This window comes from Varroa destructor, unplaced genomic scaffold (genome assembly GCF_002443255.2).
Source record: "Varroa destructor unplaced genomic scaffold, Vdes_3.0 BEIS01000001.1, whole genome shotgun sequence".
Lineage (NCBI taxonomy): Eukaryota > Metazoa > Arthropoda > Arachnida > Mesostigmata > Varroidae > Varroa > Varroa destructor.
This window is the reverse complement of record NW_019211454.1, coordinates 52,626,127-52,649,054: the sequence shown is the minus strand read 5'-3', so window position 1 is coordinate 52,649,054 and position 22,928 is coordinate 52,626,127. Positions and strand designations below refer to the sequence as shown.

General features: G+C 41.0%; 1 protein-coding gene and 1 long non-coding RNA gene across 7 annotated transcripts in view; one reads left to right on the top strand and one right to left on the bottom strand.

Moving 5' to 3' along the window:
- LOC111255425 (serine/threonine-protein kinase SBK1-like) overlaps window positions 1-22,928 on the top strand; it is a 77,271-nt gene that overhangs the window by 47,410 nt on the left and 6,933 nt on the right. For 4 of the 6 annotated variants that reach the window (XM_086978324.1, XM_086978321.1, XM_022817389.2 and 1 more), the window contains 3 exons: window positions 14,491-15,150; window positions 17,882-18,016; window positions 20,859-21,191. In XM_086978324.1, the coding sequence (XP_086834450.1) occupies window positions 14,950-15,150; window positions 17,882-18,016; window positions 20,859-21,191 (669 nt within the window). In that variant the 5' untranslated portion in view covers window positions 14,491-14,949. Of the gene's footprint in view, window positions 1-7,710; window positions 7,780-14,490; window positions 15,151-17,804; window positions 18,017-20,858; window positions 21,192-22,928 lie in introns of those variants that run through there. The other 2 variants (XM_086978322.1, XM_086978325.1) reach the window with 2 other exon arrangements.
- On the bottom strand, window positions 6,972-7,778 carry LOC147758803 (uncharacterized). Its single transcript, XR_015319760.1, has 2 exons — window positions 7,675-7,778; window positions 6,972-7,331 (listed from the first exon to the last, which is right to left on the bottom strand). It is a non-coding gene; the product is annotated as an uncharacterized LOC147758803 (long non-coding RNA).

Sequence of the window (22,928 nt, the reverse complement as noted above, 5' to 3'; positions counted from 1 at the left end):
AAAAAAGTAACAAAGAGCCGCAAAATGTCGGATTGATCTGCCCAGTTCTAACAAGGAGATTACGCCTATGCGCCGAAGGATCAAACCAATCCGTAGAGAAAAAGGTCGATGGAGAAAGGAAAAAGAAACAGCGAGGACATCGGGTGGCTTCTGTCTGACCGATTTCTGCTTATTAGTCGGTATCTACGTGGAATAAAATTTTAAAGATCATCCGATAAACAGGCTAACCGGTTTATTCAAGTTAAGGATTAGAGGCACTGAAGAAATTGGGCACTCGGGCGAATCTCAGAGATGGAATCAAATACAGGGTGCAGCCAAGCGAATAGAGAGATTTCAGATGACGGTATCTCTAGAGTATACAGACCGATGCAAAATTCGAAAAAGTCTCTAGTACAAAAATATATTTGCGAATCGACAATACAAATTGACGCTAAAGAGACAGAGTGTGTTCGCAATGACATTATGTGTCTATACGATAGTGTCTCTTACTGACGTTTCGAGCTTTTTAAGGGTTGCCTCTTAACATGCCTACGCGCATAGACGATCAAAGATTTGTCGTGCTGCTGCCACTGGTCGTGTCTGGAGCAATAAAAGCGTTGAGCCAATTTCTTTTTAGCAGAGTCAAGCAAGAATGTTACCCGATTCTGAAGACTTGATCCAATAAGCCTTTACTTCCTCAGTGGCTTAAGGTAAAGTTGGCTTGACATTTAGAATAAAAATGAACAGGTAAGTACATTTCGCTCTGATTGGCGCCTGTAATAAACGATTTATCAAGGCCGACAAATACGGATGAAGTTTTCTCAAGTGTATAATGGCTCGAATCAGATACGTTTTTAAGTTGAAAAAGTTCACGTGGAATTGGCTTGAGCATAAACCTAATTTTTAAACTGATCGGCGCTCATTTCAGGGAAAAGTACATGATTTTTGTGTTTGCAACGAATTATATCGGCGCCACAAAGATATAGAAGTGCTAACTGGTTTTAAATATACAAAAGCATCGATGTTACAATATGTTGTCTGGGGTTCCATGTACAGCACCGAAGTTCGAGAGTTTTCCAGTCTTAATGCGCTATTCTCTACCAAGTCTCCACACAAGAGATAAGCTCTTGAAGGATGTAAAACGGGTACAGTGTGGTAAGTTGGTGGATTCGCTGAATATTGCTGATCAAATACACAATGTAGATTTAAGAGAAAATTCTCACATATTGCAGGCTAAACATAAGCACACGCTTTACACACGTACGAAACGTTATCTAATTTGGTCAAAAATTAAGCTGGGCATCCGACCAATTTCTGCTGCTGCTTTCCACAGACAATTCATTTAGCAGGAAAAAGGCAGGCAACGGTCCGTTCCCCTATGTCTCCATCGACCACCGGTTGGCGTTAGAAAGAATGGCGACCATACTAATTTGGGAGAAAAAAGCTAGGGTCGTTAGATCTAAGTAAGAGATCTACTTTCCTTATGCTTTTTAATGGCCGTAAAAGAAAACGAGAGGCTCTGACTTCAATAGATGCCCCAACTAGATCAATCTTCTCCGAATAATATTGTAATGAACAGAGCTACCACCAGGGGACGTGCACCCTGAATACGACATAGTACGACGCTTAAATGTAGCTTGGCTTGATAGCTGAGTAAAGCGCAAAAAGAATGATAAATAAATATAGATAATTATACACAACGTTTTAATCCGAAAGCTGCATTGCTACTTTTAATTAAAGCACTTGAAACACCATGTCGGATTCCTTTCAATAACCGCTTTATTTTGAGTAGCTCAGTTTAACTGGAGCTGATATGGTAGCATGTTATATGGCAAGGGAACCCTAACCCGTTAGACAGTAGACATCAAAATTGTACCTAAAATTAAAGCTCATATCTGTAAATCAACCTGTGTAAGAATAGCAACCAATTGAGGTTTGCTAAAACTATGAGAATCAGTTTAAGTAGAACCTGTGTGAAAGCTGTCTCCAAATCAAATCTGCTAAAGACTCCTATATATAATCTGTACGATACATAGACGACAGTGATCAGCTTTACCCTAGATTCTATATGTATATCAGTATGTACGGTAAGTCCTGTATATCTTGCCAATCCTTGAGGCTAATTTTGATACAAATAAAACCTTTTGTCGATAAAGATTAGAGGAAAAACAGGTCTGGCTGGGTAATTTCTTTTACATGATCTCGTCATTTTTCTACAAAAAGCATTTAACTACTTACGAACGCACCAACGAATAGTATTGTCCACGTTTGATCGTTTTGTATAATAACCAGTCAAACACAGTCAACAACTTGATTGCGTGAGCACAGGCTTTTTGCCCCTTAACGCGAGAATAGCTTGGAGCAGCAGACAAACTTATAAAAAAGTTTGGAACTAATTATCGTCACAAACTTGGATTGAAAGGTCCCTTTAAAGATCTTTTTTAATGTATGCACATATCGTTGAATATAAGTGCTAGCTATATATATATATATGTCTGGCCAGAGCTGCTTGGGTGTACGATCGAAAGTCCCAAGAATTCTCATCAAACTTCAACGACACTATTGGACCTGGTATCAACTATAACGCCTCAAAAATGATGATCGATGCCAAAAACTTACTGAAGCAGGAGGTGAGTTAGAAGTATATGAAGCTTTGAAAAGCTTTTGTTCAATTTCTTGTTGAGAAATCTAATAATGCTCAGCCTTAGGTTACATACTCTTATAATGACTGTCGCCCAGGTCAGGAAAGGCTCGAAAACATGTATTTAATTTAATAGGATCTAGTTAAAGCAGTGGTCAAGCACATAACTTACACAGCAATTAGAAAAGTTTAGCACGAGGGTAGATCGATGTAATACTTTGTGAATAGATTACATGCTCGAACCATACGTAAGGTAGTTGCCTGAGCCGATCTTCCTAAATACGAAAATCACCTACGACCGGAGATTGTAATTGAAGTAAAACCTTAGCCGAAGTTTTGTCTACAAGTTTGATTTATGTCGTTACAAACACTTTATTCAACGATATGTTAGTTATTGCTCTCTGCAAATACACCCCCGCAGATATTTTGAACATATCTTGGAGGTGCGTACAAAACACACTGCGTATGCTTTTCTTAGCAGGTGTTCCAGCTTAAAAATGATCCATGGACCAAGCAGATGACCTGAAGTACTCGCCGAATAAACACAGCTGTTTTTTTTTATAGACCTTAGGTGCCGGAAGATTAGTTAAAATCAGCCCCTTATTACTCCGCATTTACAAGCTGCTGTTTTTATACAGCGACTAGGGCTGCGTGCAGTAACAAGTCTCTGCAATCACTTGCCCTAATAACCAGGCGTCAGGATCTTCAGCTATTTGTCCCCTTGGCTCTTAGATATATTGCTTCCAAATAGCATGTAACAGTGTTATTAATAGAACAAAGCAAAGTCTACCTTTCTATAAACGTTGATATTATCACAATGAGTAAAAAGGTAGAGGCTGCAGTTCTGCGATGAGCAGGGGAGTTCTCAAAAGAACCACATAATATACAAGGAAAAGACAAATTTTCTCGCAAAATGGCACTTTAACATTAATATTCATTTGGGTAGTCTTTTTATAAGTGCTATCGTTACCGTGATGAGAATACGAAGTGACTGTTGTGCACGGTATGGGTGGCTTGGAGAAAGTCGAAGTTATTGGCTCGGATACGATTATCAACGCCACCTACTGGCCGCTATAGAACGACACCGTCGACCACTCCATTATCCACCATCAAAACCTGTTCCAGCTGTACGGGTGGGGACAGTATACAATATCTGTATGTGTATGGCTGTCGTTGCTCGATAGAATATTCTAAAAGTGATAGAACAACACTAAAGTATGACTTAAAGAGATTATTCATTTTTAAAAATAGATGCCTCTACGAGTCTCCAAAAATTATGTAAGCCAACGAATCAGCCAGCCGGCATGGTTAGGGCTGAAATACGAAGTGATTGCGAGGTTATAACGTCAACTGGGTAACTACATTTGTGGGATTATTCTGATCTGTGCGGAAAGAAGTATGGTGAAACCAAGTTCTGCCCCTATAGATCTAAGCTAGCTTTAACTGAAAGGCGGCTAAAAGGTAAGCAGTCCTTCGAGGGGGTTTCTTACGTAAGTAAATTTCCTTTTCTCTAGTTAACCGCCGAAGACTTCAGGTGAGACCTGGAGCCGGCTGGGCTCAAAACGATAGAATCGATTCTCATAAGAATTCGTAGAAACAGGCGACTGGCTATTAAATGATCGCTTATCGAGGTTTGCAGGCTTATCGGGCGGTATGCTTATGGACGGATCCGTTGGTCTGAACCGCTACACAGTTGAACCGGGCAGAAATAGCGATACAACAAACGGTACACTTATGGACATGTAGAGTCGTGGTGAACTAAAGTCATCTTTTCCATTTGTAAATTCTTTGAACATCGACAAAAACTGCAAGTATGGGTTTGCTGACATTTCCCCAACTTGTGTATCAGCTCCGATACTTTCCAAAAAAGTCGCCTATTTTTAGCATTACGGTATAAGTGTAGTCCCTTCTTCCCCCATTTTCGGTAGAACCTACTATCCGATTTACAATATTTGTAGGTATCTTGTAGGTTATTTGTAGGTATTCGTGTATTAACTTCCATATGCGCTATCATCGCGTCATAATGAATTTTGTGAGTAGAATAAATATCACGTGTGACCATGAAATACACACTGAGCAAACATAGTATATGTGTCACTGCATAAAAAACAACAAATTCTCTGTATAAGTATACGTTCCATATAAGGGCTTTGCAAGTGACTGGTCACTGGGTAGCAACGTGAATCCGAATGCTGAATTGCGAGCTCTCATTGGGAAACTAGCAAATGTTTTCTCCGTATGTAAGCGGCACCACAAACCCATGTCGTCTATTCTGGCCTACTTTGTTGGGAAAGGTAATTCACGTAAGATTTTCTAACCGGACAAGCGAAGCGCGCATCCGCGTGATCGTGGTATATACATAGGAGCTTGCCTTCCTCGAGGATCTGTCAACCAACCATGCAAGCGTTGCACCGTGTGCATGAACAGGGAAGCGAATCAGTCGATTGACCTACCGATTACCCCGCCTTTTATTGGGTAACGAGTGCTATTTAATAACCTATAGGATTTAGGAAGTATTAGTTTGTTTTGTCTACTTAATTAATGTGACGCACTGCTTGTGGATGATCCAACCTCAAGCAGCTTCTGAGGTATCATGGCCTTTCGCCAAGTCGAACTCGTTCGTACGTATCCAGAACTAACTTACGCAATACAATCTCAATGCAGGTTAATGCTCTGGTAATAACTAACGGAGAGCTCTTAAAGCCGTGACTACAAAAACGCAACATGTATTACAAGGTAGTCGCAAATAGTAAATATATAATAATGTTCCGTATAATTGAGACTACGAGATACAGTCGAGCTTCGTCGACGTTGTTATTTCTAAGTGTCCTTAGATTAAAGGTCAAAGTCTACTCGTACTTGGTATCAGGACAGAGATGCTATAAACAAATAACGACTTTCGATAGCGAACAGTTTGGCTAAACAATTACATTGAGACGTAGTGGTTGAAACTCTCACAGGATAGACCTACATAATTAATATGATCAGCACACCCAAAAATTATGTGCCGTTACATGAAAATTGACATGTTCGTTTCAAGCAGCATGGTGGTAAGCTACAGCGGAGTTCGTGTGAAGCAACTTGATGGCGGAGTGTTGAGGATCACTATTTGGCGGTCAGTTTTACTATGTGTGTTAAATGGTATGGCGGTAACGTTACAGTAAGCTACAACTACAGTAAGTTAAAACTGTAAAACTTCATGGAATAAGGGAAACATAGCCGATCTGCTCTTGTCAGCAGAGCCTAGTTTCTGGACGGAAGATCGCACATTCGAAACCGACTTCGTTTGTTGGCTACGACCATGTACTTTATCAGTGCTTCAGATATTTATAAACGTGAAGACGTCAAAAAAAGCAAAAAGGTAGACACATCAGTAGAGCCTTACAGTCACAAGATGAAAGACATGCGGTCGTTACTGGTCCTGTGTACGCGTGTGAAGACGTATTAAGGGCTATATGGTTGGCCTTGGCTTCAATGTTGACGGAAGAACCGAGTTAGCTGAACAACTTTGGTTAGAGAGTATACTATGTGCATGAGATAAGGGGTATCCGTTGAATACGGGGATTGTCGATATCGATCGCAACGCTGGTAAACACTGACATAGGCTACAACAGTAAGGAGAGCTCATTGATTGCTAATCACTGCGAAAACTTTTAGCATGATGATAAACATCAGCAATAATTGGCTCCAACTATCTAACATTCACTTTAGTCTGTTAGCAATGAAATGAGGAAATGAGTAAACCATTAGAGCCCTCCGATTGTCCCAGTGATATTTCATGGACAGCTTGTAACTAAGATCTGCAACCCTTTCACATCAATAGCAGTGATATGCCATTGCCGTAAATGAAACGCATTTTTCCCGGCTGTCCGACTTGTACTGCACGTAACGCACGAAAAAATATGATCAGCGTTATACAACTAAGTAAAGCTGATAGCGTGACAGAAAGTGTCGACTCTAGACATTCTATGTATACATAGCAACTTATAAACAGTTATCACAACAGTCAAGATCAACGTGGTGATGATAACTTGAATATAAGGTATGGAGTCGTCTTTGAACGATTTAAATGAAGAAAACGTTTGGCGAACCTGCTATTTTAAATTTGGCAACCCGAAGTGAACGGCTAGCGGAAATTGTCCGGACAGTAGCGGAAATCGAAATGTCACTGCTATACAATCTGCTAAACCGTACCTTACGATCGTGGCGGGAAACAGTTTCACTAGAACGAGCTATCATAATTGTACAATTTTTCGTTAACTGTAAAGAAATGCGAGAAGCGACTTCAGTTCTAAGCTCTACAACCTAAGTTCCAGGGTTCTTGATTTAGGGTTATATACCACCGGACGAAAGTGCTGAGGCTTATTTTTATACCGAATTATGAAATCCAGTAACTTCTTCGAGTGTTCCATACCGAGCAAAGTATTTCAGAATAAAAAGTCATATATCTCACTCGCCTTTTCCTGTGTCCCACGAACCGCGCATCTTTCAAAAATTCCATCGCTTTTTCCTGCCCTCGTCGGAGCTTACCCCACGATACGCTTGCCTCACTACTTTTCGCCTAACCAGCCCATGGCAACCATAAGCCGTTGGCTGGCGGCAAAGGGAACGGGCATACCACACCTTTTTCACGCCAACTCTTGGCGAACATAGCGGTTTATTGGTAGAAACTGGTCGGTATTTATAACAGCTGTTTCGACCATTTCGTCATCTGAAGGGGAAAGCAAAAAAAGTGGCTAGAGGTTTAAGACGTAGATGGTGTGTTGATCCTCTCTAGTGAGCCAAATGCTAGCAATAAATCATTGTAAGAACTTTGTACAGAAAGGTATGCCTATTGTCGCTTGTATTGCCGAAAGTGACGGTACGACCTCTACTGTAGATTTCGATATTGCCATTCAGTTATTTTCCCTGGTAATTATACTGGCTGTACTACTTCTACGAGTCGCGTGTTGTAGTTCGCCTGATGTATCTAATAACCTAGGACAATTAGCTAGGACAGAATAGCTCTATATTTAGTTGGTATTGCTCGTGTTTTGGCTGCATATTGTACTTACCCATGCAGACACTAACGTCTCTATTGTCGCTCACAGGGGCCGTTTTCGCCGTGAGACAAGAGTTTGCAAGATTGCGCCAGCCCATAGCTGCAACAACTTTGAGGGGTAGGTTGAACGAGAAAAAGGGCGAATGAGTTTACATTATGTCCTCTGACCATTTCCAGTGTTTTGCAGGATAAAACAAGTTAGCAGTGAAGCAAGCAAACAAACCACTTATGGCGCCTGTCGTATCGATATTTTGTTGTATATAACAGTGCCAAGTCAATTTGCTTCTTTAACACCAAACCCAACGTGGCACCTATGTTATATCTTTCCTTGCCGCTTTCGGGTAATTTTTATTGTAGTCCATTGTTTGTTGCTCTCGTTACTTTAGCTGCTTTCGAGATCAATACTGTCGTCTTCATAGAGCAGCAAATGCCGTCCAGGGTACGCAGGTTAGGTCAACGTTGTGGTTACTCTGGCTCTACGAGCTAACGTCGTGGTCTTCAAGCCTGATCCTTATTAGAAACAGGATAGTGAGCTGGGTGACAAGATGACCGGATGATCTTCTTACGTGTTGTGTCGTCCTAGACGAGTCTACTTTCGCCATGTTTCTTTTGTTGACGGTTAATACCATTGTATATTACGTAGCCGTGGCCGCTATAGCTATGGCTATTGCTCGCTAAGTGGAATGATCGTTCGGCCTCTGTCTGTCACGTCTTCCAGTGATCCGCAGTTGCTACATATGTCGCAAAAAAGCGTCTTAAGGGTCAGGTGAATGTCAGAATAAAAGGACAGTGAACGGCTACGCTGCTTAGACTCGATGCTTCACGTGGGCATCACTTGTAGCGAGAATTAAAGACTGCTTCAATAAACCGCACTGCAGTCTTATGTCGGATACGGCCATCCGCAGCGTCACCATCCTGAAAAAATCAGCCGATTTTTTCCTACGTCGATCAGTAACTTTTAGACAACTGAAACGACCGTCACAACGGAGTATTGCTATACTGGGCTGAACCTCCCCACCCTCAAACAGTTATACTGTTAGGCAGTAACTCATAACTTAGATGTGCAAACATATATATGACAAGAACTTAATTTTTTTTTTAAATGTTAGTTTAAATATCAACAAAGTGGAGATTTACAAAACTGTTGTCTGTATGAGTACATTACGTGCGAGAAGGAAAATGGGGAAAAGGAGTCCAACAGTCGTATGGGAAAAAAGCTATTAGGAAATACACTGTATTCTGTTTTAGCAAGAGTACGTTTGATACTGAAAAGGAGCATTCCTTTAATGATTAGTCTGACTATGAACGAAATGTTTCTAAGAGCTTTTTGTCACGACCATAAGAAAGTAACTGCATGATCGAAGTGTCGTTGTCATATATGCATGCGTGTAAAAAAAGCTCTAGAAGACGATAAAACCGTTTTTAATATTGGCCGTTAGATTTCACTTGTTAACCCCATATACGCGTTGTTTCTATTGCCAAAAACGTTGGGTATAACAAAACAAAACCTTCAGCCTCTCGAGAATACGTTAGAACACAAAATTTAGCAGTAGCAGACAACTGTTTCACATAAACAATACAAGAAAAAAAGTAGAAACTGCATAGCCACAACGTATTATACCTGCACTAGTCAAGGACATAAGAGAACGGCTCGGATATTCGAAAATGTACGATAATGCTGATAATACCGCTCATGGTAACGGTCCTATAGGAGCGGAAATGATACATTTCAAAGTGCATTTACTAGCAGAAGCTTCTTAGTGGAAATAAATAGCGGCCTATCGACGTTGAACCGATAAGGATGCAGTTTTGCTTCGACATCAATCAATGAAATTTATCTTTTTTCAATACTGCTCACAGTTTCCACTGCTTTGCCTTCTCCACTCGCTTTCAAACAAGTCGTTTTGGCCGTATTACTAGATGTGGCTGCGCAATTATTACTAACAAGAGCAAAACTTTTAGTAAAACTGATCCCCTCAAAGCAAAAATCTCACAAACGAGCCATTAGGTAGAGCAAAAGTTATGTCGGGTTCTGTCTATCCATTCGCTGTGTCAGCAACACGTCCTATTATAAATTCTCGCATGCTATTCGTAGCTAACATAAAGGATCCGTTCCGTCCGCGAGAGATTTACGTAGTCACCCTACTTTCTACTCCTTTCACACGGATCAGTTTATTACAAATACTCCTTGTGCCTCCTCCAATATCCGCAACACTAACTCCTCCATACATTTCGTTTTGTACTTACTTCTCCTCATGGTAGCCATTTCATGTCTAATGCGTAGTGGCCAAGTAGGAGCACGTAAAGCAACCTTACATGCGCCGTTTTTATTCCTGTATGTTCGTTTTTCCTTGGATTCAACTTCATACGTTATGCGCTGAGGCGTCCACCTTCGATAGTTTCTTAAGGCAGATAAGCACGTAGCTGCAGTAATGGCCATAGAGCCCGATTGGCCCTAAAGCCCCTTCCAGCTCCTAGGATGGCCGTTGAAATCATTTCATATCTCGTTTTCGTTGCTCTCTTCGCCATACCCACTGTTGCTTGTGCGTCATCGTGGTTCCCTAAGCGCATAATGTTCGTCTGCCGGTCTAACGGCCCTAGCAGTTCAAGAACCTTCTGTAGTGTTAATCGCTTAAATTCGAGTTCATCTAGCCGTTGATCGACCTGAACGTAACTCTGAACGATATTACTTATCTGCTATCCACTTTTCCCTCGTCGTTAAGCGAAACGACGGTAGTGGCAAATTGCCGACTCTACATTACGGTGAGTTTAAAAGGGCCACCCAACAAAGCGAGTACTACCGGAGCCTGCTGAAAACTTCGCTTCGTCCTCGCTGTTTCCCAAGGGTAAGATGAGCGGCCACGCCGTAGCTGGCAGCAACTGTAGCCTGTAACTTCTGATGCAACCCCATCGAAACAAGTAGCGCGGCAAGGTAACCGGTATCGTCACGGGCTGCAGCTATTTCTGTTGTTGTTGCGTAGTAGGACATGAACATGATCTTGCGCCAAGCCGGCTATGAAGGCAAAAAAGAGGAACTACAAGATCAGAATTCAGCTGTTGAGGAGCACACACCTCACGTCATTAATAACCGGCTACCTAGAAGTAACACATGGTCTTCGCTTGTAGTTGCAACGTTGCCGCTTGCCTTTAACACTCGAACGCTGGGCACTGATTGTAGATTCTGAAACCGAAAACGCCCAAGCAGACGAACCGGAAGCTTTTATGCATGATGCCTCACAGGATGTAACTGAACGTCTTTGGTCCCATGCACGTGTCAACATGCTTCCAAACTCTGATAAAAGCCTTATTTCTTTTGTCTCCTCTTCAATTTAAAATCTGAGTCTGCCCGTTCCTGGTTCTATTTGTCAATAAAAAATCGTCTACGTATGTGGCCTATGTGTCTTGTCTAAACAACAAAAAAAAAGACTAGTTCTCTCCTTCGAACGAACATAAAGCTGTTTATCGTTCAAGATAGTGACTCTTTCAACCAAAAAATTCTTGTAAGAGGACTTGAAATGACGACTGAACGAAAGGCCAAAATTGGCCTGCTTTCGAGTGTATATTTCAACTGCGTCGCTTCCTTCTTCATTGTTTTTTTTTTTCGTTTTCTAGAAAACTGACACGTTCATTGGTTGAGTGGAACTCTTTCTTTGCGGAAAATTAAACTTCATTACACATTAGAAACCGTCATCTGAACAAGGTTTTTTTGATAGATACCGATAATTTCAGTCAAACTAAAAGCAAACATTTATCAGGCCGAGCTATCCGTTCAGCTGTCAATTTTATTCCAAGGAGCTTTTTATCATAAATAATTTTTCAACAGAGTTATTTGCATGGTCACTGTTGAAGTCTAATAAGCGAATTGGACTACTGCAACAGATCGTACCTAATACAAAATAAGGCCTAGAGTAATAAGCGATACCCTGTACACGTCGAAAGCCAGTAGTTGCTAATTGAAATATATCTTATATGACGAATAGTGTATTTGACTTTAGATCAATACAATTGTGTTGTATGTACGTATAAACTAAAAAATTATACATCTCAAAATTTGTGTAGCCATCAAAAAGACTGTTCTACGATCCTCTGGTGCACGACGGTGCATGGTTCATTGTTGAAGCATGTTGAATATGTTATTGTAGAAAATGTGAAAAACCATGGATCGCATCGCATAAAAACGGGGAAAATTTGCTGTATTGTATTTGATTTAAATAATGTAGTAAAATTATAGCAACGCGCCAAGTCTGCGGGTACGTAATTACAAGGAACATCATGTGAATAGGCGCTTCTTCTATTAAGTAAGCTCCTTTATAGTTAAGTTTTTAACAGGCAAACAGGCTAATGACCGATGCCAGTTCGATAACAACTGACAGAAAAATTAAACGACATCGATCCCCATGTATAAAGTAAGATATATCAATTGTTTTGTTGAAGCCCTTCTACTTTCCTTATCTATGTCGCAAAATAATGATTCGATACATTAGGACACATATCGAAGACTTCCTAATATTCAGGGTAATAGCCGCTCTTCTTTAATTTGACAGAAACGCTCTAGTAGTTGCGTTCCTTCGATTAGTGGCACGGTCCATGTCGTTCCACATTTCGGCAGCCTCAAAAACAGTCAAGACATTAAAGGAACTGCCGGTGTATTTTCGGTCGAGATCTATGGGTGCTGTTTACATACTAGCCGCCCGTTATACATTGCATTCCCCCAACTCATTTTCCCTGTTGTTTTGTGTCCCGTTGGCCTTGAGAGCAGACTCACGCGCCGAGGCCAGAAGGACGGACCAGAGGAATCCGACGATTGCTAAAACGAAAGCTCCACGTTCGAACGTTGACCTCTGAAAGCGTCCAGGATGCACAAACTAGTCTTTTTCGTTCTGTTCGATATAGTCGTACACACGTAGATAGCCTTGATCGAGTCCTCCTCTCGGCGGGAATAAGATCGCGTACATGGGGCCGTGGATGATCGAAGCTTGCTTATTTGAAGAGAGACGAAGGTTTGACACAACCTAACCAGAGTATGTTTCACTATATACAGCATCCAATGAAAGGTTTCACCGGATCATTCGATCTATCGGTCAAGATCACAAAAGTATATCTATCATCCTTGGCGAGGCCCTTGGCCATTCTTAACGTTCGCTAACTCTGTTTATCGTACACTTTACCTATACACTAAACATATTTGTTTCGTGTTTTGCTAGGTCTGAACGATCAAAGGCTTATACCATTCACTGTGAACTATATAGACTTACGAAGTTGCCTGTGACTAGCTACATTTGTTCTTCTTCGTAAATTTATACAATGTTGGAATCCAGATGCTGAAATATTTGGGGTAAGAGACAAGACGAAACGAAATTTTTCGTTATTCGTTGTTTTATGTAAGCGCTTTCGATAGCTAAAACGAAGAACCAAATACAACTATTTCTATTGCCAGATGCCTTTCCCATTGTTTATAATCTATGTTGTCTGTCCTGTCAAGGAAGTTTCAGTTCAGCTCAGTGGAAAGGGCTTCGGTCGTGACCTCGCCCTCTAAAGTTAATCCTGCTGTTTTGGCGGCGAACCATGCCATTTAACTCGAAAAACATCACACGATGTATAGGCATTGTTCGAAGGAGTTTTACGGTAAAACTAATACTACTTAGTAATGCAGACCAGGACAGTAATAATGTTTTGTTTAGTAGACTGATAGCAAGCGATCTTGTAGACTTCTCAGTTGCATAAAAAGAGCTTTGCAATAAATTTCTTTCTAAAGCGTATCTTGGACACAATTAGATCTGCTCTTCTTACCTTCGGCGCAACAAAACTTTTCGAATATTCGTAGGAATAATGCATTTAGAATACCTTTCAAATTCCAGGTTGATTGATTAAGGCGTCTCGACCAAGACCACCTCTTGAAGTAGCGAAAACAAAATAATCGTGTATAAAAGTATTGTAGTAGCTGAGCTGAAGTTGTGAGCGCGAACATTCGGGCCGCATGTGATGATCCATGCAGTAGGTCCGCATAAATAGGTCGATTCGTTTACCTAGATGTATGTGTAAATCGAATTCTTTTCTACTTTTTTTTTTTCAAGTTAAGGCCCTTCCGAATTGATACGATCAGAATGTGATTTGCTTTTAGCTACTCCTTAGCTTTTGTAAAAGTATTTTTTCCATAGATGTAAAAAAATGTTTTTTGTGAAGCGATAGCCACTCTAAGGAAATTCCCTAAGGAAGCTCTATTCCCGTCCGCATGCCAACACCGCTAATGTTTCAAAGAGAAGCTTGCAATAGTTTAATGTGATTAGCAACGATGTTCGTATGAAAAAATGCCTATTTGCCATGACGCTCAAGGCAAAGTACTTGCTATATGAGATAAACGAATCTAAACGAGCTAACTTGCGGTGCCAGTATTTTATTTAGCGCAAAAGACTCGAAGGACCAATGGGCTTCAAATCAACGAGATCTATTCAATTTTCGAAGGGAAGAACTGAAAGCATTATTTAGTCGTGTTCTACAAATAAAGAAAGGGAAAAATCGTTAAAACAGATGGCTAGATCAGCATTGATCAAACAGTATCCTAGTAGTGACAGTTATAGTATATACAAGTGATAGTAACGATCAACGCATAAGTATTCTACTTTTATTTGTATAGAAGCGGAATATTTGCGGAAGCGGAAATATCGGTTTGACAAGAGAATTTAGAAGAGATGAGTGCGAAAGTCATATCAATTGTTTTTCAGTATCAATTAATCGTTTGCAGTATTTCTATACGCCATTGCACTATCAGGATTTTATTTCCTATGTTTCCTAAGCATTTCGACTATCTGTTTTTAACTTCATTTTTCAGAAAATCCGATTTCCTGCTAGTGCATCTGCTATTTACCGCTACTACAACAACTAAAGGCAGTGTCTTTTATATCTGCCCGAATCTGTAGTTTTCTTCTGACAGTCGTCCACTACCACAGCCATCAGCAGCGATCAATGAACACTTGTTTTAACCAGCCGACTGAACTTATCAAACGTCATAAACAGTTTAAGATTCAGCCGTAGTGCGTTGTTTGCAATGAATAATGATCGATGAATCCATCGACGAACCTCATCCACGGACCAGCCTACTGCGGCTAGCCTCGACTCCCAACTTATAATTGTTGCTCTTTCAACTATTTGGAACACTCAGTGACTAGCTGGTCCCACCTTATGTAATTGCTGCTGCCGCCGCACTTGTCGCTGTCCAGTAGATGCTCCGCGTTGTAACGCTCAACGTCCAGTCCCCGTTTCGTGCCACCTAAATTCCGGCTCCGTTGAAATGCCCGCTTGCAATGTGACCGTAATGGCAGCCCCACATAGTAACCATCATCATCATCAGGAGGGAGGACAACTGCCAAGCCATCCGGGTCCTCACCAGGGCCACGGACATCAGACAGTGGCAGTGGCTCATCTACATCCAGGCCACCATCCCTCACAGGGTCATCTGGATGCCAGCGGTGCGGCACATTTTAAAAGACAGGTAGGTTTATGCAGACGTACCTTCACACATGTGAAATGCACAGATCCATGTATATATGAATCGTACTTTGCGTGTTGTTATTCTACGAAAGGGAGGCTGTCAAGCCCCAGAATTCACCTGAGAGGTACCGTTTTTACCATTGGAATCTAATCAGTATCTACGTATGCTGCCACAGTCCTGGAAATCTGTCTCATGGTGACTAAAAATATGTGCCATACGTATCGGCTAAATCGTACAATGTTCGCATTGTTAACGAACGGCGCACCCTCATGTCCCAGCCTGGTTCTCGTTTCAGCCGCGTCGTCTTTATTATGTTATACCTTTCTAAGTGCATTGTTGTTACATTCTGTCATAGGCGCGCACACAGACATCCATATTATTCCACATTTTTTTTACAACCATAACCTATATGGAATAGGATTATTTATTTTGCTCCCATCTGAATCCCAATCCGGTTATTCCGCCGTCATTTATCGAGGTTCTGACCGGCAACGAACAATGTTGTCTCAAATATGTGACGTCGCCGCCAAATTTCGAATGAAACTGAAAATCGATTTGAAGCGGAAGTACCTGGAGGATAACGCATCGATATCTTAAGCGGTGTTGTTTTTCGGTTGAGACTTCTAGTAGCAGGACCAATTTCGTTATAGCTAGTCAATGAGTCCTTAACAGGCCAGTCGATGTGTGTGGTCTTCGTCTCTCGAATCGATCGTTGATCAACCGTTCGCGTAGGCGTCAGTACGACGCGAGTACAGAAAGACTTTTTTAGGAAGGATCTTTGATATTGCAATACGTTTAGAAAACTTGTCGTCTTTTGCCTTTTCTTTCTCGTTTCTTTGTCTTCCTAAATTGATTGCGTAGACTTGAAGTGAGAAAGAAATTATGAGCAAACCCTCGCTCTACTCCTCCGTCTACAACTGCTTGCTACCATGCTTCAAAACACGTTCATCGAATAGATTGATTTTTTGTTTCCCCCGCCTGATTATCTCTCTCTATTCCGCAACGCTCAGTTATATACGCCATTGTATTGGCTTCAGCCGCCGTAGGCTTGGCTTGCTCCACGGTGGTGAGGTCAAACAAAGAAATGAACTGAACATTTTTTTGCAGTGACAGTAAACAACCTGTTCTTTGCCATAAAACCCCGTCCACTGTTATAGTCAAATCGATTATCCAGCTACTTCTATCCTACTTGGTTCTAGAGATTTTGACAATCAGCAAGAGGGTGCCCCACGTACGACTTACGCCAACTCAGCTGCTTGACTTTCGTAAAAAGGCCCAATTCTTTTTCCTAAAATAAAGAATTTTCGCCTAAAATCCAGTTCAACATTTGACAGCAATTTATAAAACAACTTGGAAAAAAATGGAAACAATGATCGTGACAATAAATAATGCAAGGTGCTTTTGTGATTACTGTGACACATGTGGTTTAAAGTTGTGCTGAATTGATGAGGCTAATGAAATCTGTCGAAATACGGCAAAGTTTCAATGTTCTTCCAGCTAAGAAACAGAAATGTAAGACTGTGGTTTCGTTAAACATGAAAGCGTCTATAAGTATATATAAAGTAATATACCTTACGGTATACTACTAACATTACTACGCTAGAACGTCTCAATATTATAGATTTTTTTGTAGACCCATAAAAGTGGCCAGTTCAGTTTCCGATATACAGTACATATGAAGTCCATACCTGATTTTAACATTCGAACAATATTTGATCGTCAATGAACCTGTCGACACGTGGAACTGTTTACCCCTTTCACTCTTGCAACTTTATGGACACTATATGATACGATAATATATACACTGTGAATTTAGTTATTAACAGGCGATTTTTTAAAGCTTTTCTCTTAAAGTTCTACGAGATTATCAGTGATACAGCCTTGAAATATTGTATTGACAGTATTGAGGTTACTTCACTATAGTACGGCTTCAAGCGTTCGTCAACGACGTCTTAAGCTGACAGAGAATTTCACATGGGATCCTAACGAGGACGTATGATCAAATCATTGTTTCTTACATCCTAAACTTTTTTGTCCGTTATTGAAACGAGTTGTATGTAATGCTTTTCGACGGACTTGGTTAATTACTTGTATGAAAGGCATTTTTCCTAAATATTTTCTATCAAAGCAATAGTTTTTTATCTTTAGTAAAATCAGGTATTGATTAGGCCAATTACGTGCCAGCTTACGTGGCGCATTAGCCATTTTATCTGTTTTCGCTGAACGATTCTCGACGTATCTACTTGCAGAGTATATGTTCCCTAAAAAGACGCCTTTTATATAATAAACTAAATCTTCGTCCAATTTTTGTTGAAAACAGATCGATCTTATTTTTAGACTAACCGTATGCTATAAGTCGCTAAACTGCTTGCTTAACTCTTACTGTTTCATGTACCATAATACATCGGTTTCCAGACCAAACACCACTGTAAGAAGTTTTTAACCCGATAAATTTTTAAAAATAATTTGGCCCATATAGAAAAATTAGTTTTTACCCGTTTTCGTTTGAAAAAAAAGGTCAAAAAAATACCATTGATACTTTTTCCAAGCGTTTTCATCGCCATTAGTCTGTGTATTGTCGCAAGATTAATAAGCTGAGTCGATGAACTTTCCGGACATTCATTCGCTTGCTCGTTTTTTTTTGTTTCTTTTAGGTTCCTTCGTATAGGTCGACTCAGATAATATCATCCCGTTTACACAAAATTTTTACTTTTCTCTTTGCTTGCCATAGGCGAGCATTCATCGGGTGCGAGATATTCAACCCCAATCGCTGACGATGGAGAACGACTACGACGTCGTGAAGGAAATTGGCGCCGGAGACTATGGGAAAGTTCTGCTTGCTAAACACAAAGTCACCAAAGAGGAGGTAAACTATTGAAGACTGACATCGCAAGAAGCTACTTGTCACTGATGTTCACACTGTAGGATATCGATAGACACAATGGTTGCTGCTTCTTTGGTAGATAGGTAAAGATATGATAATAATAATAAATTGTACGTCTACCGTTACAATTTAACGGTACCGATCTAATCCTACAGCATGTATGAGATACACTAATACTACATATTCGATGTCTACACATTTTGACAATGCCTTACTTCCATGAAATTTTATGAATATATATACACTTAGCTTTGTGTAGCACTAATTCTGTAACGGTGACCTCGCCTTTGTCCCTTTGATTCCATCGCTACGTCATAACATGGTGGAACGTACAGCGACTCGTATGTGCTACAACGAAACGAATGAAGACACGTTGATTCCGTCATGTTATTTCTAAAACTGTGCTCGCTCGCTCGCTCGCTCTCTCTTTATTTCTCTTTCTAGTTTCCAATTGGGAGTATGCAGTGCGTGATCCATCTAATCGTTGTTTTTGGCCGAGGCATTACAGCTCCCGGCCCAGTCCGCACTACGGTTGGCGACAATTTATATATAGCGTTCCTCTCTCATTTTTGCTATCGCATAGGTGCCCAGCACGTAGGCTTCATGAGCTTGGATCACGACGTCGACTTGGGCTTGCAGAATATTTAGGCGAGTGTTATGCTACGGCGAACGCACTGTGTCCATGCGGTGTCTAGAATAAACGCTGGGTATTTATTTCCAATGCCCATACCATACAATTTTTCTTATTACATAAGGGAATTTATAATTAGTAGTGGCAGACTCGCCTACCTGTACAAACTTATGCCATACGTTTGCATGAATCCACTCATATCGTGCAAAAGCTAGTGCTGCATGCAGACAACTTTTATGTATGTTCATTTATAAAGAACACTTCAAACTCGCATCAAAGCGGGCACCATTCAAAGAAATCGCCCACTGCATGCATTGCGTCACTGTATACTTGCTTATTATTTACATAGCAAAAAACGCGACCTTTCAACAAAAAAGACGGTGAGCTTCTCGATTTAATGTTCTTAGCTCTTATATGCGTCAAAGCAACAAGCTAACATCGTACTTGCAACTGGGAGCTATCTTCAGAAAGCTAACCGCAAATCGACGTTTTTTTTTATCTTAGAAATTAACAGTGTCTTAGATGTGATGGTCGTTGATAAAAGAAAACTAATTCATTCGTGTTCTTTTCGTCTTCCTCTGCTTTTTCAAACCCTTATCTATGCAACGCACGCAATCCAAAAGGTCAGTTGTTTTAGCGACGAGCGGGGTAACAAGCAAGAAAAGATCGAGACAATTTGCGTTCGTACCTGTTTCGTCTTTACCAGTCACCCGGTACTTTTGTTGGCTGACGCGGAACTTGGGCGCCATTCCCTTTGTTAGTATCTTCCAGAAATGCTAGCATCTGGATGAACAGCTGCGCGGTTGCTTCGATGCGCCTTAGCATCTCTTGCAACCAAAGCGAAAAGGCTATGTGGCTATGAAGCAGAACAACAACAAAGAATGTCGACCTGCTCGTACGTACGTACAGTACGAACGAACACAATGGAGATGGAGGCGCAGGTGCAAGCGGCGTGCCGCAGTCAGAAAATAGCGACGGGACACGGTGCGAGTTGCAAGAGCAATCACTGAGATTAGGAAACGAAACAGGAACGAACGAAGTGCTATCTAACGAGAACAGCATTTCGCAGCGTATTTCTCCAAAACGCCAAACTCGACGCGACGGTCCTTCGTCGCTTGGCTTGTTGATAAGTGGCCAACGCAAGCCGATGGAATGACCCCCAACCTAGTGCGAAAATACGATAATAATACAACTGTACAGTTTTGTGTTCAAAAGAAAAGAAAGAAAAAAAGAAAGGGGAGAGAGAGAGAGAGAGAGAGAGAGAGAGAGAGAGAGAGAGGAAACATCGCAAAGGGTCTGCTCTGAGCCTGCTGAGCATGCTTAAAATAGTTTGGATCGTTTCTGCGAAAAGGTCTATTTTTAGTTCATGACATTTAATCTGGCCGGCTGAACGAACAAGCGACCCAGACAGAGGAAGGGGGGAAGGATCAGACTGTAGCATGGCAACAGACTCTGTCTGTCTCCCATCCGCGCGGATTTGAGGTCTACACTGAATGGATAGTATGTATTACAAGAAAGCCGTTTCGCTAAATAGGGGTACGATACAACTGAAATGTTGAGTTGGAGAAGCGGATATATAATAGTTCATCTTGAAATAGATCCAGACGTTCCCTTTTAAGACGCGTTCGTGGTATATATGCGCATATAGAAAGTCGGTTCGCAGACCTGATTTCGAATCGGAAAATGTTTTCGGCAACCACAATCAAGACTGCGACCTCAAGAAAACCTTGTGAATCATCAAAACGACTGGTGGAGTTTAATAAGCATCTGACGTAGACTCATGTTACAGTTAAGGGGCGGCCCTACTATTACGGGTGTTTTCATATATCTACTTATTTAAAAAAGCGAAACTTATTTATTAGTCTCAGACAAACCAAACAGATAAGACTGCTTCCTTCTAAGAATAAGGTTTCTTGGATGAGAAAAACACTACAATTTTTTATGAGGAGCCCTTGCCATTCAGATAAATAATATTTATCCGCTAAGCAGCTAAAAAAGTATATACAAATAACTTAAAGTGGGGTACTTCTGTCACAATTCAATACTACAGCAGCAGTAGGACGCTAAGTTACAGGTTTATGATAAAACGAATATATTAAGAATGGAAAATACACAAAAAACAAACAGAGTTCCTGACTAGCCTACAGTTCGCGTCTTACTGTACGTATTATATAGAGTCATTTGTTATTTCAGGTTGCATTAAAAGCTGTCCCGCGGGCAACGACAGCGTTGCGAGACTTCCTCACTGAGTTTCACTATTCGTACTTTCTGTCACCACATCCATCTGTACTGGACACATATGATGTCTGTTTTGAAACAATTGACTACTATTTTTTCGCCCAGGAAGTGGCACCGTTGGGCGACTTGTGGCATTGGATCGAAGCTGCAGGAGGCCTGGACGAACAAGATCTCAAGGACATCTTACGACAGATCGTACCTGCCCTTGAATTTATGCATAGCAAGGACCTTGTGCACAGGGATGTGCGCGCCGAGAACGTACTCGTTTTCAAGCACGATTTCTCCAAGGTGGGCGAATCTGCACGCATTTCTTGTCGGTATTATGTACGCGAATGCTGAATGTGTGCTTGGAGGATCAAGTCAAAGGTTGGATATTGGGGAGGATCTGTACAATTGCCAGCATTTAGACTGAACATGAAGCTGTTCCGGTGTTGTAGGAATGCCAGCCATCGCAAACAGACATTGAATGTTCCCAGGTTTCAATTCCTTATTACAAGAAACATCTATTGACAGAGCCGTATAGATATGAGAGAGATTATGGTAGTATTTGGACTGTCCTGCATTCAACTCGGATAGAAAAGATCAGGTCTTCAGGAGGCAAGCTAAAACAAATTGATGTCTAATACGAAGCGAACGTTTGATATCAATCTGCTTTTAAAACGTTACTTCTTACGCAGTATCTACGACCTGATGACATGGTCGGCGCCTTGTAGTGCACTATTTGCTTAGGTAACCGTGAAGCGTTAAAAAACCGTAAATATCTTCCTGATTATCGCTTGTTCAAAGTTATAATAAATCTAGTTATCGTTTTGTGTAAAAAATTAATATGAGATCCTTGCTTGCCATAAACGAAATAATCCGAGCGTCAAGGGGTACGAGTGTCACCCTTAGTCTAACTGCGTTTTTCCTTTTAGCTCCTATATGCAACTGTCCTTTAATAGCAAATCGTTTACGTATAGATATGCTACATTACCGTCAACGCCATATGTGCGTTAGGTCATTCATAAGACATCTAATGACTATCGGTAGCTGATCCGTCGCTGAGAAATTGTAATAATTTCTCATCTAAATAAAGTTAAAATTAATCGCAATAAATCAGATTCTTAGATCACCAGTAGTCCTTAGTTGATTGTTCGGATTAGTCTGTCCTTAGAGCCGAATAGATATATTTCACACATTATTACCAGGCGTATGCCCCGAAAGCCTGAGGCGTTAAAGAAGCTTTGCAAATTTTGTGCGCTTAAGCAGAATAGACAAAGCTTTATAGCCAAGCTTACAAGCCTCCATGTACATGTGTTGTTTTCTGTTCTTTCCTACAAACTGTTTTAGGCAGTGTCCCCTGAAACCACTGTTTTAGGTACGCTGCTACAAGTAAATTTTTTTCTGGCGTGAAATATATTTTTCCACTGCTGGAAAAAATCTACCGGAAGCCGCAAAAAAGCCGTGTGGGCTTTTGTACAAGATTTTGTGCTTGCTGTTTTCGTTTATTGGCGGGCTGCCAACAACGAGAGGTTACATTCATGGGGGGGGGGGGCCGAAGCTGACACCAAGCAACAAGAGCCTGTCTGACCGTAAGATAGCAAAAAGAAACATTCTCTATTTTATTTAAGGCAATACGTACGAGATATTGTCGCCAATGGCCCGAATCTTGAAATAGGCGTCAATGTACAACCTCAAAGAGCGATTGGTGCTGCAAAAGCGACTACGGTTCACTCCAGAGGCATCAATAGAAAAAGTAACCTTGACCATCAGGTGCATTGTGTCATGCGCTGTGGACTTGAGATCATGGAATTCTACTAATAGGAAATTCCGTTTTAGAGTTTAATATAAAGAATAGTTTATTTCGGCGGCCGCTTTGTGACCTTGACTTTCCATGGCCAGGATCGCGTAGGTCGATGCAAACGGCCAAAATCAAATTATGAATGAAAGCCATGGTTTAGTGGTCGCCTGTCCATTCAAGTTTGGTTGGGTATTCTAACTATGTACTATAGCAGAATCTGAGACATTTACTCCCTCCTGCTAGTC